The 16,934-nt window shown below is 36.6% G+C and overlaps 1 protein-coding gene across 27 annotated transcripts in view; it reads right to left on the bottom strand.

Moving 5' to 3' along the window:
• The window catches only part of LOC115213775 (mediator of RNA polymerase II transcription subunit 25), a 116,720-nt gene that overhangs the window by 68,225 nt on the left and 31,561 nt on the right, over positions 1–16,934 (bottom strand). For 24 of the 27 annotated variants that reach the window (XM_036504534.1, XM_036504535.1, XM_029782604.2 and 21 more), the window contains exon 15: positions 7,469–7,534. The exons of the other annotated variants lie outside the window; for them this stretch is intronic. In XM_036504534.1, coding sequence (XP_036360427.1) covers positions 7,469–7,534 — 66 coding nt within the window. The remainder of the gene's footprint in view (positions 1–7,468; positions 7,535–16,934) is intronic. 27 annotated transcript variants of the gene reach the window in all.

The raw sequence follows: 16,934 nt of genomic DNA, 5'->3' as shown, positions 1-16,934 counted from the left end.
CCCCAGTACGGTGACCATTCTGCCATGCCAAGAAGACTTACTTAGGCTTTAGGTCTACCATGAGCCCTTGGGGTTTAATCCAGTTTCCATGGAATATAAGTGGCTGAGTTTATAACACTCCACCCTGCTCTTGAACAGGTCGCTGGTCTGCCATAGGGTTCATTCTCAGCTGTTGCTGAAACCCATTTACAACAAAGAGGGCTGGAGCAACATGAAATAAAGAGTTTTGCTCAAGAACACACTGCACCACCTAGTCTAGGGATCGAAACCACAATCTTACGATCACAAATGTATTACCCTAACCACTAAGCCACACATTTTCAGTAAGTAGACTTAACCCTTTTCACACCAACCCATCCGAAACCACCCCCTACTTTAAAGTGATCTAAATTAAAACCTTCCTTCAAAATTTCTCGTTAATTTCTGTTCTAAACACCAGCTTAATAACGACAAAGTTAATTTACTAAATTCTCGGTTATTTTCCAAATACATGTTTCAACCAAATTCCAGTAACAAAAGGGTTAACTTCCAGTTTTGCGCAGGCCTGGGCTAGAAATAAGAACATCCTGGGTAGCCCAATCATCAAGATTCCTCTCTCAACCTTGCTGATGTAGTCCAAAGGAGTGCAGAGCATTACGTTTGGTACCAGCTTGGTTACAGGAGCTGCCGGAAGAGTGACGAGTAAAACACTAAACCGCCTTCGGGGCTCCACTCCGGACTTCTTTGAAGGTTGTCTCCTTTCCGTAACCCTGGATAGAGGCCCATACCGGGTACTGTCAGCCGGAGCCAGCTGAGGCCGGGGCTCATGTCAGGCATGGGTCGTCACTCCCTGAAGTAGTGAAGAAATTTGTTACCCACTACCATAAACAAGGAGTTATAGTTACAATTGTTTACAGACATACCAATCGGCATCATAACTGTTTGAAGCCAACCTACTTAAGAAATTGCAAAGGTTTGTAAAGAACACTTGCCTTATATGAATCAATGTTTTCTTTTACATTAAAGTCTACAGATTAGGAAAATATAAGGAATATCAGCATCACCGAAATATTCGTATCACGTGAGTTCTGCAATTATCTATAGAGAAACTGAACTACTTAACACTGGGGCTATTTTTTTTTTGTTTTTTCACCCCATATTGGATACATATGCATTCAATATCTAAATACATACATTATGTAAATCCCTATCAAAAGGGAAACATACATATATTCCCGCATTTATACACATACATCCATATGCACCTACATACATATATATACACACACAGTCATACACATATGCATACATATACATACAAACACACATCTATACAAATACATATAAGCACGTATAACCCTTTTGTTAGTAACCTGGCCAAAACCAGCTCTGGCTCTGTGGTAAAATGTCTTGTTTTCATAAGTTTTGAATTAAAATCTTCCACCAAACCTTAGTCACAATTTATGTTCCTAACGCTAGCTTAATGATAACTAAGTTATTTTACAAAATTCTTAGTTATATTTAAAATAATTGAAAGAAACACAGAACATCTCAAAAGAAATACAGTAACGAAAGGGTTAAGAACAAAGAGCAACTATGATGATGCAAAGCACTTAATGCTGCCCAGGATTCTATTTCTAAGGGTAACTAAACTGTTTGTCAGTCAGAGGAAGTCCAAAACTTATATCAACAAGCTAATATGCACGTGCACACATAACACTGTTATTTGACATGTAGATAAAGTACATATATAGCAGGAAATGTTCTTCTTGCTGCGTGACCAATTTAAAAACATAAAAAGAAAAACACTTATATTTTAACAGAAAACTTAGGATTTTGAAGAACTTTTTGAGTGGAAAGGTAAATAATAAACTGTGCTAGAAAAAAGAAGACAAAACACAGAGGTAAGCTGTCAATTTGCAATCCTTTAACTCTCTAGCAGCAAGGTAAGGCACTTACTTATGATTTACTAGAAGCAAGAGAAGTTAAAATAAGATAAGGCATATTATATGAATGGATAGGGATGTGTGTGTGTGTGTGTGTAAGTGCACATGTGGGTTTCTTATTTCTTTATTGCCCACAAGGGGCTAAACATAGAGGGGACAAACAAGGACAGACAAAGGGACTGAATCGATTACATCGACCCTAGTATGTAACTGGTACTTAATTTATCGACCCAGAAAGGATGAAAGGCAAAGTCGACCTCGGCAGAATTTGAACTCGGAACGTAATGGCAGACGAAATACCGCTAAGCATTTCACCCGGCGTGCTAACGTTTCTGCCAACTTGCTGCCATGTAGGTTTATTTGTGTGCATGCGTGCAAGTGTGCACCTGCATATGTGTGTGTTTGATAATCAAATGATCAGTAAGATCACTATTCAAAAAAGCAGTGACAGCAACAGATTGGTAACTTTATGATAGATTTAGCATTTTATGCTTTCCAAGGCAATTCTAAATGTCCATCAATGCAAGAGCTTGAAACACTGTTACGTAGCCCCCGCAGTTGCTACTTGGGACAACATCAAAAACAGACTATTTCTTCATTGAATGTCACAGAAAAAGGATTCTATACAACAACTGATAGCAATCTGCACAGTGTCTGGTCCAAAGTGAAGCATAAAATATTTCCCCAAACTAAAGCCACATCAAAAGACTGTCATAGTCACTATTCAGTGGCCAGCAAGTGGAATCATTCACTTCTATTTCTTGAATCCTGGCAATGCTGAGATGTACTGCCAAGAAATCAACAAAATACACCAAAAATAAAACCATTTACCTACAGCTCTAGCCAACTTAAAAGGGATCATTTTTCTCCTTGACAACACCCAACTTTATATCTGACAAACAGACTAGACTCTGTTATCCAGCCAACACCTAAAGACTTCTCAGAGACCAATTAACAATTTTCCAAGCATCTCAATAACTTCTTTTGCAAGAAGTTGCTAACCCTTTTAATACAAACCCACACAAAACCAACCTGATTCTATAATACAAAATTGCTATTTTCAAGTCAAAACCTTCTATCAAAATTCTATGTTAATTTATGTTTTAAAAACCAGTTTAATATCAACAAATTTATTCTACTAAATATTTTGTTATTTTAAGAAATCAACTGAAAGAGAAGTAATAAGTTTCAAGAGACATTTGGTAACAAAAAATTTTTTTTTAAAGTTAAACAACAAAACAACAGTTCAAAATTCCTTCAGAGAATTCAGTGCTCCAGGACACCAGAATTCTAAGCTACTGGAATATGTGAAACTGTTTCTTGTAGGCAAAAATAAAAATAAAATATGTACATTACAATAGTTATAATTTCAATAAATAAAATTGATTCTGACCTGAAATAGATTGCTGGAGACTTGAAGGTTAAAAATTACAATTATTTTTAACCAACTTTTACAAACACATGTATATATAAATGGATATGTGCATCCATATATACATATAACACATACACAAATATATATATACATATATACTACATACATATACACACACACACACGTTTACACATGCATACATATTCTATATATACATAATATATACACACACGCACACAAATACACACACACACACACATACAAATATACACAAACACCTATATCCATACAATCATACATATACACAAAAATATATTTTATGCAAATATATATATATATATATATATGTATATATACATATATGTATGTATATATATGTATATATAATGAAAGAAAGCCTTGCAGGAAGGTATAAAAAGCCAAGGTGTACGCAATTGGATATGCCATTGCCAGCAAAGGTAGAAAAGGTTTATAGAGATAGAAACATGTTCAGAACAAGGAACAGAACACCATCAACCACCTGACACTGTAAAGAGTGCAAAGGGAATTTAAAGCACAGTAATGTATATGATTTGTATACACTTCCCCACACACTTTCAAGCTGCCATAATTACTGATTTCTTCCAACAGAAAACAGTAAGATACTAACAGAGCAAAACAGTAAAAGGTAAAGCTTATTATATTTCGTTTTGGGGATTTGGTTTGCAAGATTCTGTATATGAGTTCGTGTGTTGAAGCATATTCTGTTGTGTCTGGGGAGAGTCATTTTCTTTTTGTGCCTTATAAAGTAACACACTCACCGGTAAAATTTCCACTTATTTCTTATCTTTATTTTCTTAAAATTTCCATTGCGTCTTGCAACCTTTTCAATAGTCTTTTCAAGAGTCGAGACTATTAAAAAGGTTTGCAAGACACAACGAAAATTTTAGGAAAATAAAAATAAGAAATAAGTGAAAATTTTACCGGTGAGTGTGTTATATTATAAGGCACAAAAAGAAAATGACTCTCCTCAGACACAACAGAGTAACAGGTTAAATAAACATAAAACCTAAGATAGTAGTAAAGGTAAAGACCCCCACTTTCATGAATGACCATGGGATTGCACCTCCCAGGCACAAGCCCAGGCAAGGTTGTTTATGGAAGACCAGCAGTCGCTCGTGAAAACCAGCTTCAACTCTCCACGCCACTGATGTTATCCAAGGGAAAAGCAAAGGGGCAGATACAGCTTGGCACCAGTGACGTTGCAACTCATTTCTATAGCTGAGTGAGCTGGAGCATCATGGCTTATTTGACATCAGGCATTCTAATGTTTCTCTCATTCTTTCTCTCACTCTCGGTCTACGTTTGTGTGTGAGCATATTTCTATTTATACGTATGAGGAGAGGAAAACTATTTACGCCATTTGTGTTCAATTGATAAAATATAACAGCTCTCCCTAACAACTTCCCGCGCTTTTCTTTTGTATGTGTGAGTATATTTCTCAGTATGTGTACAAGGAAAGGAAACTGTTTATGTCTGTCGTCTTCAATAACTCTCGCTTCATCTCTGTCACTTTTTCTATTTATATGTGAAAATTTCTTTATATGCATATGCTTTGTGTGTGTGTGTGCATGTACACATCTGCCTCTAGTACCAAAAAGTACTGTCACCAAAATAGGCTCAATGCCCAGGCAGCTGCACCAAATTATCTTGTTCCAAACTTCACGTGGTACCCCAAAAACACACCGTTTACAGTCATTTTTACAATACAATCTATCTTTAAACCATGACCCTGAAATATAAGGGAAATATATAACCCTGAAAGGGTTATGAGGGAAATATATGACCCTGAAATATATAAGGGAACTGTTATTATGTATGTATATCAGAAAGCCAAAACAATTTGTTGGCCTTTTATGTGTTTTTTTTAATAATTGTTTATGTTATATAATATTATGTTATGATATATTATATTCATAGTATATCATGTCATACTATAATATAAATAAATTATTGGATTGTCAATAGTATCTCTCTATTTAATTTATCTTTATAATTATTCATTCATTTATCTATTACATAAACACAGAATTATGACAGACAATGCTAGATAAATATTCTTTATTTGTGGGTTAACAATGTCATATGTGGCAGGCTTGATAAATGCTGAGATATCTCTCAGCATGAGACTAATGGCAGCTGTGTTAACCTACATATGAAAAAAAGTGTGTATATATGAAATGCATCATATTAATTGGCGCATCTCCGAAACAGCCATTGGATGAAAAATTTTGTATTTTTGTATTTTTTGTATATTTTTTCTGGAATTTTAATACGCCATTTTAATATGTCCTTTTTATGTTTTATTATACAAAATTTTTAATTTACTAATGTTTTATAACTTTAAGCGTAAATTCCCTGTGTTTTGTATGTAATACTGATTCTTATATATTTATATATATTATATGATTTTTATCTATTTATATTGTGCCCGTGCTAGTAGGGTGCCAAGAGCACCATCTGAACATGATCGTTGCCAGAGCAGCCAACTGGCTTCCATGTCGGTGACACATAAAAGACACCATTCGAGAGGGATCGTTACCAACATCACCTTACTGGCACCCGTGCCGGTGGCATATGTAAAAGGATTCGAGCGAGGTCATTGCTAGTACCGCCTGACTGGCCCCATGCCGGTGGCACATTAAAGCACCCACTACACTTTCGGAGTGGTTGGCATTAGGAAGGGCATCCAGCTGTAGAAACTCTGCCACATCAAGATTGAAGCCTGGTACAGCCATCTGGTTCGCCAGCCCACAGTCAAATCGTCCAACCCATGCTGGCATGGAAAGCAGACGTTAAACAATGATGATATGATGATGATGATTAAATTATTTTTATCTATTTATATCATCATCATCGTTTAACGTCCGTTCTCCATGCTAGCATGGGTTGGACGGATCGCCCGGGGATCTGGGAAGCCAGAAGGCTGCACCAGGCTCCAGTCTTATCTGGCAAAGTTTATACAGCTGGATGCCCTTCCTAACGCCAACATTATTATTATATATATGTTGGATTTTATATCCGTTCTGTAGATATAAATGGATATATGAATATATGTATGTATTTGATCTTTGTGTGTGGATCTTAGTAATGTTCCTTTAGTTCCTGCTCGCATTGCCTCTGCTCAAATAAAGAAGTGGTATATACACACACACACACACACACACACTACCATGGATATTGGGGGCAATATGCTAACAAAAATTTTTTAAATCAGACAATAATTTTCCCTTTATGCTTACTGGAGGAACCAGTCTTCTTTGTAATCCTTCAGGACAGCTCCTCGGATATTAAGGCAAATTAAGCTTCAAAGCAAACCTGAAAGTGTGACACACAAACATATACATTGCTATAATGAACAAGTCAATGAGGTTTTCACTTCTCGGGGTGAGAGGGTTACATGTCCTCAACACAGTGTCCTTAGTCATATATTATAATAAATACAAAACCAGAAATTAGGTGTTAAAAGCAACTGGGAAGGGATGCTGTTCACCATTAGGTTGTAAAAATAGCAAATATGGTTCGTCAGAAGTGCTATGAGGAGATTGAAATATCTTGCAATAACCCAAACAGAACATTATATGTGCTTGATTTATTATTATTATTATTATTATTGTTGTTATTATCTAAAGCGTTATAAAGATATTAAATGTGGATAAAACAGCATGCATTAGTTATGAAGAAATTGCTATAGCAATAGTAACGAATTCCTTAAAGTACAAATTATTATTACTATACACAGTAATAATAATTTTCTTAACGATATAAATTATCATTACCAAACATGGTAATAGTAATTTTCTTACAACATCATTAAATTATTACTTCTATACGTAATAGTAATAACTGCTTAATTGTATAGATATTTTTTTTTCATTAAAGCTTTTTATTTTATTTTTTTAATTTTTGGGATCAGAAAGGAAGGGTCTAGAATAAAGGGTAACCATACCATTGTGAAAGATAGATAAAAAAAAAATATATGAACAAATGGCTAGAATGGCCCATAACAAGAAAGGGCAGGAAGAAAAGAGGTGGCAAAGGCAGAAAAGGCGAAAGGGTGAGCAAAAAATAAAGACGAGTGGTCGCAGTTGTGTCAGAACAAGAATTTTGCAGAGGGAGATGTGTATACCTGATTAGCTGCGGGCATGACCTGCGGCACTGACATTACCATCTGGCCAAGCTGTATACCTTTTTGCTGGGAAACAGAACAAACGCAGAACGTCAGGCAGGCACCAACTATCACACGTCTAACAGTTCCCAAACAGTAGAATAAAAAAAATGCATTAAAATATTCATGCAAACAAGCATAACATTACTGAAATCAGTGATACATGTAATTTATATAATTTATATATGTGTATATATACACAAATATATATATATATATATAATATATATATATATATAAACACAAATATATATATATATATAATTTGTATGTGTGTATGTATAAATATATATATATATATAAACACAAATACATACATACATACATACATACATATATATATGTATATATATAGGTTTTAAAGAAAGATTTAAATAAAAAGGAGAAAATAAGAAACTGACTAAGCTTCTCTCTAGTTTTAATTAAGTAAATATTATATTAAGTATAATTAGATTTTTTTTTTTTTTGTTCTTAGATATAAATGAGCTAATCATTGAAATTTTAATTAAAAAATACTAACAAAAATAAGCTTAGCTAATGGAATGGTTTAATGGAATGGTTTAAAATCTATTCTTATTTGTTTACATACACTATGTTCAGGTTTGAATATGTGCTTAAATACAATAAATGTGACTGTTCAGAGGAATATGGCCAGCCTGAAATATATTTGGCATAAATTAATGGCAAGTGGGTTTATTAAGATAATGAATCTAAGAGAGGTTGTAGACATCAATAACTTTAGAAGCTGAGGGAGTTTGGAAAAAATCTAGCTTCAGACTAAGGTTTTTTGATGGGAAATCTTTAAATAATGGCCAACAGAAGTGGAAAATGTGAGGGAATAGGTAGAATTTTAGTGACGGGGATTGGAAAAGGAAGTGACTGTGGGGTACGACAGAGATGTGGGGGAGGTGAAGTATGGGAAGCAAGGGAGGAGGGCAGAAGGAAAGGGCTGGTGAGAGGATGCCCAAGCAGGAGGAGAGAGTATGATAGGAGTAAATTAGGGATAAATTAGGGAGAGGGGTAATTGGTGAAAGATGTAGCAGGATGAGGGCTACGTAGCCAATGCTATGGCAAGCTATGTAGTGTGAGTTAACTAGTAATAGTAACAAAAACAGAGCCAGCTACAAAGGGACAAAACAGATACACATACAAGGCAAACACAGGCACAAAGTAATAAATGGTGACAAAGAAAAGAGTTGGGACTAAGCTAGAGAAATTGGAGGCAAGAGTCCATAACACTAGGAGCAAAGGTTCCCAGATGGAAAATGAACCAGTGTTTGCTAAGTAAGCATACTCCTATTTCTTTATTACCCACAAGGGGCTAAACACAGAGGAGACAAACAAGGACAGACATAGGTATTAAGTCGATTACATCGACCCCAGTGCGTAACTGATACTTAATTTATCGACCCCCGAAAGGATGAAAGGTAAAGTCGACCTCGGCGGAATTTGAACTCAGAACGTAATGGCAGACGAAATACCACTAAGCATTTCGCCCGGCGTTCTAACGCCTCTGCCAGCTCGCCGCCTTGACTTAAGTTAGCATATTCCATTTGGACCATGGCATTAGGAAATTTCCAAAGATAGAATGATAGTTGGGGAGTGATCAGGAAGAGCAAAAATGTTGTACCGTGTGTTTCAAGATGCCAAAGACAATACATTAGACATTTCGCAAGAAATGAAGCTAGTATGCTCCGATGGATGTGTAACGTCAGTGTTCATAATTGACAGAGTGTAAGTACCTTGAGAGAAAAGTTGAACCTAAGAAGCATCAGTTGTTGTGTGCAAGAGAGACGTATGCGCTGGTATGGTCATGTGATGAGAATGGCTGAAGATAGTTGTGTGCGAAAGTGCCACACTCTGGCAGTTGAGGGGACCTGTGGAAGAGGTAGACCCAGGAAAACCTGGGTCGAGGCGGTGAAGCACGACCTTCGAACTTTAGGTCTCACCAAGGAAATGACCAGTGACCGAGACCTTTGGAAATATGCTGTGCGTGAGAAAACCCGGCAAGACCAGTGAGAACAGTCAAAATCAAAATCAAACCAATTGAGGTCGATCAACATCAGGGCCCCCGTGCAGGTGACACGTAAAAGCACCATCCGTTCGTAGCCGTTTGCCAGCCCTGTCTGGCCCCCGTGTCGGTGACACGTAAAAGCACCAGCCGTTTGTGTTCGTTGCCAGCCTGGCCTGGCCCCCGTGCCGGTGACACGTAAAAGCACCATCCATTTGTGGCCGTTTGCCAGCTCTGTCTGGCCCCCGTGCCAGTGACACGTAAAAGCACCATCCGTTCGTGGCCGTTTGCCAGCCCTGTCTGGCCCCCATGTCGGTGACATGTAAAAGCACCATCCGTTCGTGGCCGTTTGCCAGCCCTGTCTGGCCCCCATGTCGGTGACATGTAAAAGCACCATCCGTTCGTGTCCGTTGCCAGCCTCGCCTGGCCCCCGTGCCGGTGACACGTAAAAGCACCATCCGTTCGTGGCCAAGCAAAAGGTCATACAAGTTTTTCTGTCATTTTGAAGGGATTTGTGAAGTCTGAGGAAAGACGGCAGCAATGGCGATGACAGGTAGAGGGAGAAAAAAAAGTTGCAGAAGATGGTGTATGAAGCAGCCAAGAGGTAAAGAAGATGAGAGGCTGAGGGGATGCAAGTGAGCAATGGAAAAGAATCAGTGCCATAATGGGTTTGAGGAGGGGAGGGGGGGCTACACTTACTGAAGAAGAGAAACCATTTGGCAGGGCACAGTTTTGAAACCAGAAACTCTACTAAACTGGAAGATGAAGAAATTGAGAGAAAGAGATGGTGGATTTGGCGTGAGTGAGATGGGAAGAAGAAAATTCGATGTAGGCATGGGAGCTGATCAGTTTATGAAAAATGAAAGTGGAGAGGTGGGGGGAAAGTGGAGGGGGGTCGGTGGACACAGAGATCTAAGAAGTTGATAGATGAACCCAAGATGTAAGAAGTGAATTCCAGTGTAGAGCGGAAATTTTTAACAAAGGAGATGAAATTGATCAGCTGGTCTCTCTCTAGTGAGTGAGTTGGGGCCAACAGTCACTAATATAATGGCTATATTGTTCTGGGCTAAAGCTAATGTACTGGGTGGAACAGTTATAAAGAAGTGACTAATAATAGGGTTTATTTGACTAAAAAGTATCAGGTTGTGTGTTTGTAACATTGGAATAATTGTCCATGACTAAACATTCAAATCCTACCACAAACAGAGCATAGCATTCTAGCCCTAAGCAGAATTGTACATCAAAATACATAGCTATATAAGCTTATCCTTATTGTTGTTACCTAACAAGAAAATATCTCAGACATGTCCATAGTATTAGAAAATAAACTGCAAAAAGACACAGACCAGGTTAAGAAACACACCCAAAACACAATATCATATGACTTAGTAAAACAGCAAATATTTATTCCTAATTACAAATCTTTCTAATTACCAGTAACTAGGGTGGTATAAAAATTAAATCTTAATCCAGTATTTGAACAGAAAAACCAAACATGAAGAACATGTGCACAAAACTTATATTAAGTTATGCTTCATGCAAATTCCAAATTGCTAGGAATCTGGAGTCAAAAGAAGAGGAAGACACCTGAAAGACTCTCAATTTCGATAGTTTAAATAACTGAACTGACAAGAAATTATTTGAGATAAAACTTAGATGAAAGGAGAGTATTGTAGCCTGGCTGAAGCATTGTAATAAACAGGTAAAAATAAGAAAATAGAAGACCGAGAGAGTTTCTTACAATGTGAAAAGAAAAAGTTTGGCTGTGTGGTAAGTAGCTTGCTTACGAACGACATAGTTCCAGGTTCAGTCCCACTGCGTGACACCTTGGGCAAGTGTCTTCTACTATAGCCTCAGGCCGACCAATGCCTTGTGAGTGGATTTGGTAGATGGAAACTGAAAGAAGCCCATCGTATATATTTGTATGTATGTATGTATGTATGTATGTATGTGTATATATATATATTATATATATATATATATGTATGTATGTATGTATGTGTGTGTGTGTATGAGTACATATGTTTGTGTGTCTGTCTTCGTCCCCCAACATCGCTTGACAACCGATGCTGGTGTGTTTACGTCCCAGTAACTTAGCGGTTTGGCAAAAGAGAGACCGATAGAATAAGTACAAGGCTTACAAAGAATAAGTCCTGGGGTCGATTTGCTCGACTAAATGTGTTGCTCCAGCATGACCACAGTCAAATGACTGAAACAAGTAAAAGAGTAACATTTATAAAATTTCAGGCCCGAGATCCATCACCAGAGATGCTCGCCTATAAAGTATTGGCCATGTTGATCAACATGACTGATGCTATAACAGACTAACATCTATGATGAAGGGTTTTTGTGCCTCAAAAAAACGTTATTTAAAATTTTTCCATTTCACATTGTAAGAGGTTCTCTGTCTTCAATATTTTGTTATTTTACTTCTGAAACTTAATTATATTTATAAGGAAATTTCAGAAAAACATTATTTTTTTAAATCCACATAGCATCTAAAAATTTAAATCAATGATTTTCTACTTTTCTTTCAGGTTTGTGCACCAAAATTCATTAATCCTTGTTCCAATTCATAAATAAGTAAATAAATAAACTGAAAAAAGATGATGTCTTGTGCTTCTAATCCATAAAATAAAATTTTTTTTATATATGACTGTGCAGGTGGCACGTAAAAAGCACCCACTACACTCACGGAGTGGTTGGTGTTAGGAAGGGCATCCAGCTGTAGAAACATTGCCAGATAAGACTGGAGCCTGGTGCGGCCTTCTGGCTTCCCAGATCCCCGGTCAAACCATCCAACCCATGCTAGCATGGAGAACGGACGTTAAACGATGATGATGATGACTGCTCAATTTGCTTAATGTAGCAAGGCAATTATTCTACGAAGATGGCAAGATCATGGCCAGGATTTTTTTATCAAAAGATTCTTCTAATTAGCTTTTGAAGATCAGTTCAAAAAAAGTTAAGAGGAGTTACACATTAAGAAGACTAAATTAATAAAATTGACAAATTACAAACACAATAAGATCTTTGAAACCTCAAAATTGAACAATAACTTCCTGATGTGTATTAAAAATTGAAGTAAATTTCTCACTATATGACTATATTTAACAAGAGCTATACAGATTATAAACAATGTAGCTATATTTTGGGATGGTCATTTTTTTTTTCTTGCCAAATAAACACCCACATTATATATTCGTTCTTCACTCATTTATTATAATAAAGTGAAGAACACATATATGATGTGGGTGTTTACTTAGCTAGAAAAAAAAACAAAAGACACCGTCCTGAAATATAACAATATCTGTTTCAACACATGGTTTCACATCAGGAATTTTGCAAAACAAATACATGACTGGCATCCATGCTAGTGGAGCGCTAAGAGCACCATCTGAGCGTGATCGTTGCCAAAACCACTGACTGGCTCCTGTGCTGGTGGCACATAAAAAGCACCACTCGAGGAGTATGATCGTTACCAGCATCGCCTTACAGGTCCTTGTGCCGGTGGCATGTGAAAAACAACATTCAAGCAAGGTTGTTGCTAGTGCCACTGGACTGGCTCCTGTGCAAGTGGCACGTAAAAAACACCATTTGAGTGTGGCCATTGCCAGTACCGGTGCTGGTGGCATGTAAAAGCACCCACTACACTCTTGGAGTGGTTGGCATTAGGAAGGGCATCCAGCTGTAGAAACTCTGCCAGATCAGATTGGAGCCTGGTGCAGCCATCTGGCTGACCAGTCCTCAGTCAAATCGTCCAACCCATGCCAGCATGGAAAGTGGACGCTAAACGATGATGATGAAATACATAACCGAAGCAATGTCAAAATTTCAGACACCTGCATTTATGTCAAAATATATCAGACTGGAGGCTTGTGTTTTGACCTCTTGCTTATCCGGTGTACCACATGTGATACACATGACAAAATATATCAGACTGGAGGCTTGTGTATTGACCTCTTGCTTATCCTATGGACCACATGTGATACACATGACAAAATATATCAGACTGGAGGCTTGTGTATTGACCTCTTGCTTATCCTGTGTACCACATGTGATACACATGACAAAATATAGCAGACTGGAGGCTTGTGTATTGACCTCTTGCTTATCCTGTGTACCACATGTGATACACATGACAAAATATATCAGACTGGAGGCTTGTGTATTGACCTCTTGCTTATCCTGTGTACCACATGTGATACACATGACAAAATATATCAGACTGGAGGCTTGTGTATTGACCTCTTGCTTATCCTGTGTACCACATGTGATACACATGACAAAATATATCAGACTGGAGGCTTGTGTATTGACCTCTTGCTTATCCTGTGTACCACATGTGATACACATGACAAAATATAGCAGACTGGAGGCTTGTGTATTGACCTCTTGCTTATCCTGTGTACCAGATGTGATACACATGACAAAATATATCAGACTGGAGGCTTGTGTATTGACCTCTTGCTTATCCTGTGTACCACATGTGATACACATGACAAAATATCAGACTGGAGGCTTGTGTATTGACCTCTTGCTTATCCTGTGTACCACATGTGATACACATGACATATTCCTCTGGTGTCCATGCATCATTTATGATACACATTCTCAACATTTCTTTTTTTTTCCAACCAGCAGAGTGACTTGAGACTTACAAAAAGGACAGTTTCATATTATTCAGAACATTTAAATTAAGGGCAAACTAAAAACAAAAAAAGATTGAAAACAAGCATGGACATTTAGGACAAACTTATGAAAATGCTTTGGACAGGCAAAAGGTTAATATGGAAACGTGAAGATTCCGAAACTGAAACCTAACCGCAAAAATAAAACTGAAAACATGACAAGAAAAAAAGTGAGTAATTTGTTTTCTTTGACAGAAAAAAATTGACAGAATTAATAATATGCTGAGTTATTGAGAGAGACAAGAGCATAAAGATTAAGAACAATTAGTAGATATATATATATGCATGTGCATATAATGAGGTTTAGTGAGCATTCAAGACTCTGATAGATGTTAAAACATTTCAATGGGTTAATTAGCCTCATTAAAAAAAGAAAAATTCCAAGCTACAAATGAGTCACATTAGAGATGCAATGATGCTTAAAAATCATTAATTTGAATTTTCAGGAAAAAAAATTAAAAAATAAATAAACTTGAAAATAAATAATTAAAATGAATTCTTGTATTCAGACTTTACAAGTTGTGATATATGGAATTAATTCCGTAATTACTACTCTTACCATCATCAGTATTGAAACAGCTATGTTAATTAAGTCAGCTTCACCTGTGCTTGATGCAATTGCTAATTTAACATCCAAACCTACCACAGATACAGCAAATAAGTTCGATACAACTTAACCTTTACTGTTACACTCCTAGACACAAACCGAAAAAAAACTGCAAGAGAGAAAGGCAATCAGCTCAATCAAGGCTAATTAGTGGTACGGCAAACCAATAACAGCAAAAGCTAATTAAAATTTGTTTAGAATTAACCTTTTAGCATTTAAGATGACCATATATGGCGCAGGTGTGGCTGTGTGGTAAGTAGCTTGTTTACCAACCACATGGTTCCGGGTTCAGTCCCACTGCATGGCACCTTGGGCAAGTGTCTTCTACTATAGCCTCGGGCCAACCAAAGCCTTGTGAGTGGATTTGGTAGACGGAAGCTGAAAGAAGCCCGTTGTATATATGTATATATATGTGTGTGTGTGTTTGTGCGTCAGTGTTTGTCCCCCTAGCATTGCTTGACAACTGATGTTGGTGTGTTTAAGGCCCCGTAACTTAGCGGTTCGGCAAAAGAGACCGATAGAATAAGTACTAGGCTAACAAAGAATAAGTTCGGGGGTCGATTTGCTCGACTGAAGGCGGTGCTCCAGCATGGCCACAGTCACATGACTGAAACAAGTAAAAGAGTAAATGCAAGTTTTTACAAGACTTAAGTTGTGGGTTATACTAGTATGGTCTCTTAGCAGTATGTTTTAATCCCTCTAGCACTTAAGCCAGCTAGATCTGGCCCAAAATATTCGACTTGTTTTATGCTCAAAACAGCCAAATCTGTCCTTTCACATCTACTCTAAAATGTCATTCTGAAGACATACAGCCATCTCACTGAAAACTTGAAGCTATGAAATAATCTATATATATAAAGCTGAAGTTGTCTGTGTGTGGCAGGTTTGGTAGCCTTCAACTAACACTATCTCCTCCGAGACCCTGCAGCGCAAGTTGACCAAAATTGAGAGTATGATAGAAGGCTTGCTCTTCATTCCGTAGAAGATAAAATTCAAATCAAACCGTGTTAAGACCAAAAATTACTTACATCAAAAAGGTGCTTTTTTTCTATGAAAATCCCCTTTTTTTTTACGATTTTTTTATTGCTGTTTCGCCACTTTTCGGTGTATTTTAACCGGAAAAATGTTCACGTAAAGAGAATAACAAGCTACATAATGCAAAATTATTACTTTTCAAAAATTCCAATTCTAAAGGGGCAAAACAAACCCGAGCAATGCTGGGCGATACTGCTAGTATATGATAAATCCAAAAATTCCTGAACAAATAAGCATAAAATGTGACAGAGTAATATGAATGCTAAAGGGATGAACCAGCTACATCCAGCCTAGAATATTCTACTTGTTTAATGCCCAAACTGACCCGATCTGGCCTCTTGCACTTATCCGACAATGTCGTTCTAAAACATAAGCAATCACATCATCGATAATACATGATTAATTCGGAAAAATAGGAATAAAGAAGCATTATAGCTGACCGAATAACCTGGAAGCTAAAGAGATAAGAAATGTCTTAATAGCTATGCTTTAATCTGAATGATAAGGATTGAACAGAATAGCCATGAACCAAAAGACCAACACTTTTATTCAATTATTTATTTATTTATGTAATAATTTTATATATTTATTACTATATTATGCGTACAACCCAGGAATTAAAGAGAACTGCCATTCCAGTCAACCTCTGATAAATACCCACTTTCGTTTATAAGTTTTAAAGTCTTATGCTTCAACTTAATAGGTTGGCTAAATAAAGACGACTAAAATAAGTATAAGATTAACCCTATAATTAAAATAATAATAATAATAATAATAATAAAGGAATAAATATTTTTTCTTAAAAATTCACATGCACTTTTTATACAGAAAAAAATCTAAAGAAATTTTAAGACATTTAACACACAAACATGCTTAAAGTAAAACTTTAAAACTAACAAAACAGAAAATAATTTGCTTTAATATTAATTAATCAAGTACTTCAGCTGCCACTACAACTACTAGTAACAACAACAACAACAATATTACTATTATTATTATCATTACTATTATTATTTATTATTATTAAGAGTAAATAAGGCACACACATATATTTATACATATAGACTAGCAACTGAAAGCCAA

Source organism: Octopus sinensis, linkage group LG7, assembly GCF_006345805.1.
Source record: "Octopus sinensis linkage group LG7, ASM634580v1, whole genome shotgun sequence".
NCBI lineage: Eukaryota > Metazoa > Mollusca > Cephalopoda > Octopoda > Octopodidae > Octopus > Octopus sinensis.
The sequence above is the reverse complement of the archived record's forward strand: the minus strand, read 5'-3'. Positions and strand labels throughout refer to the sequence as shown.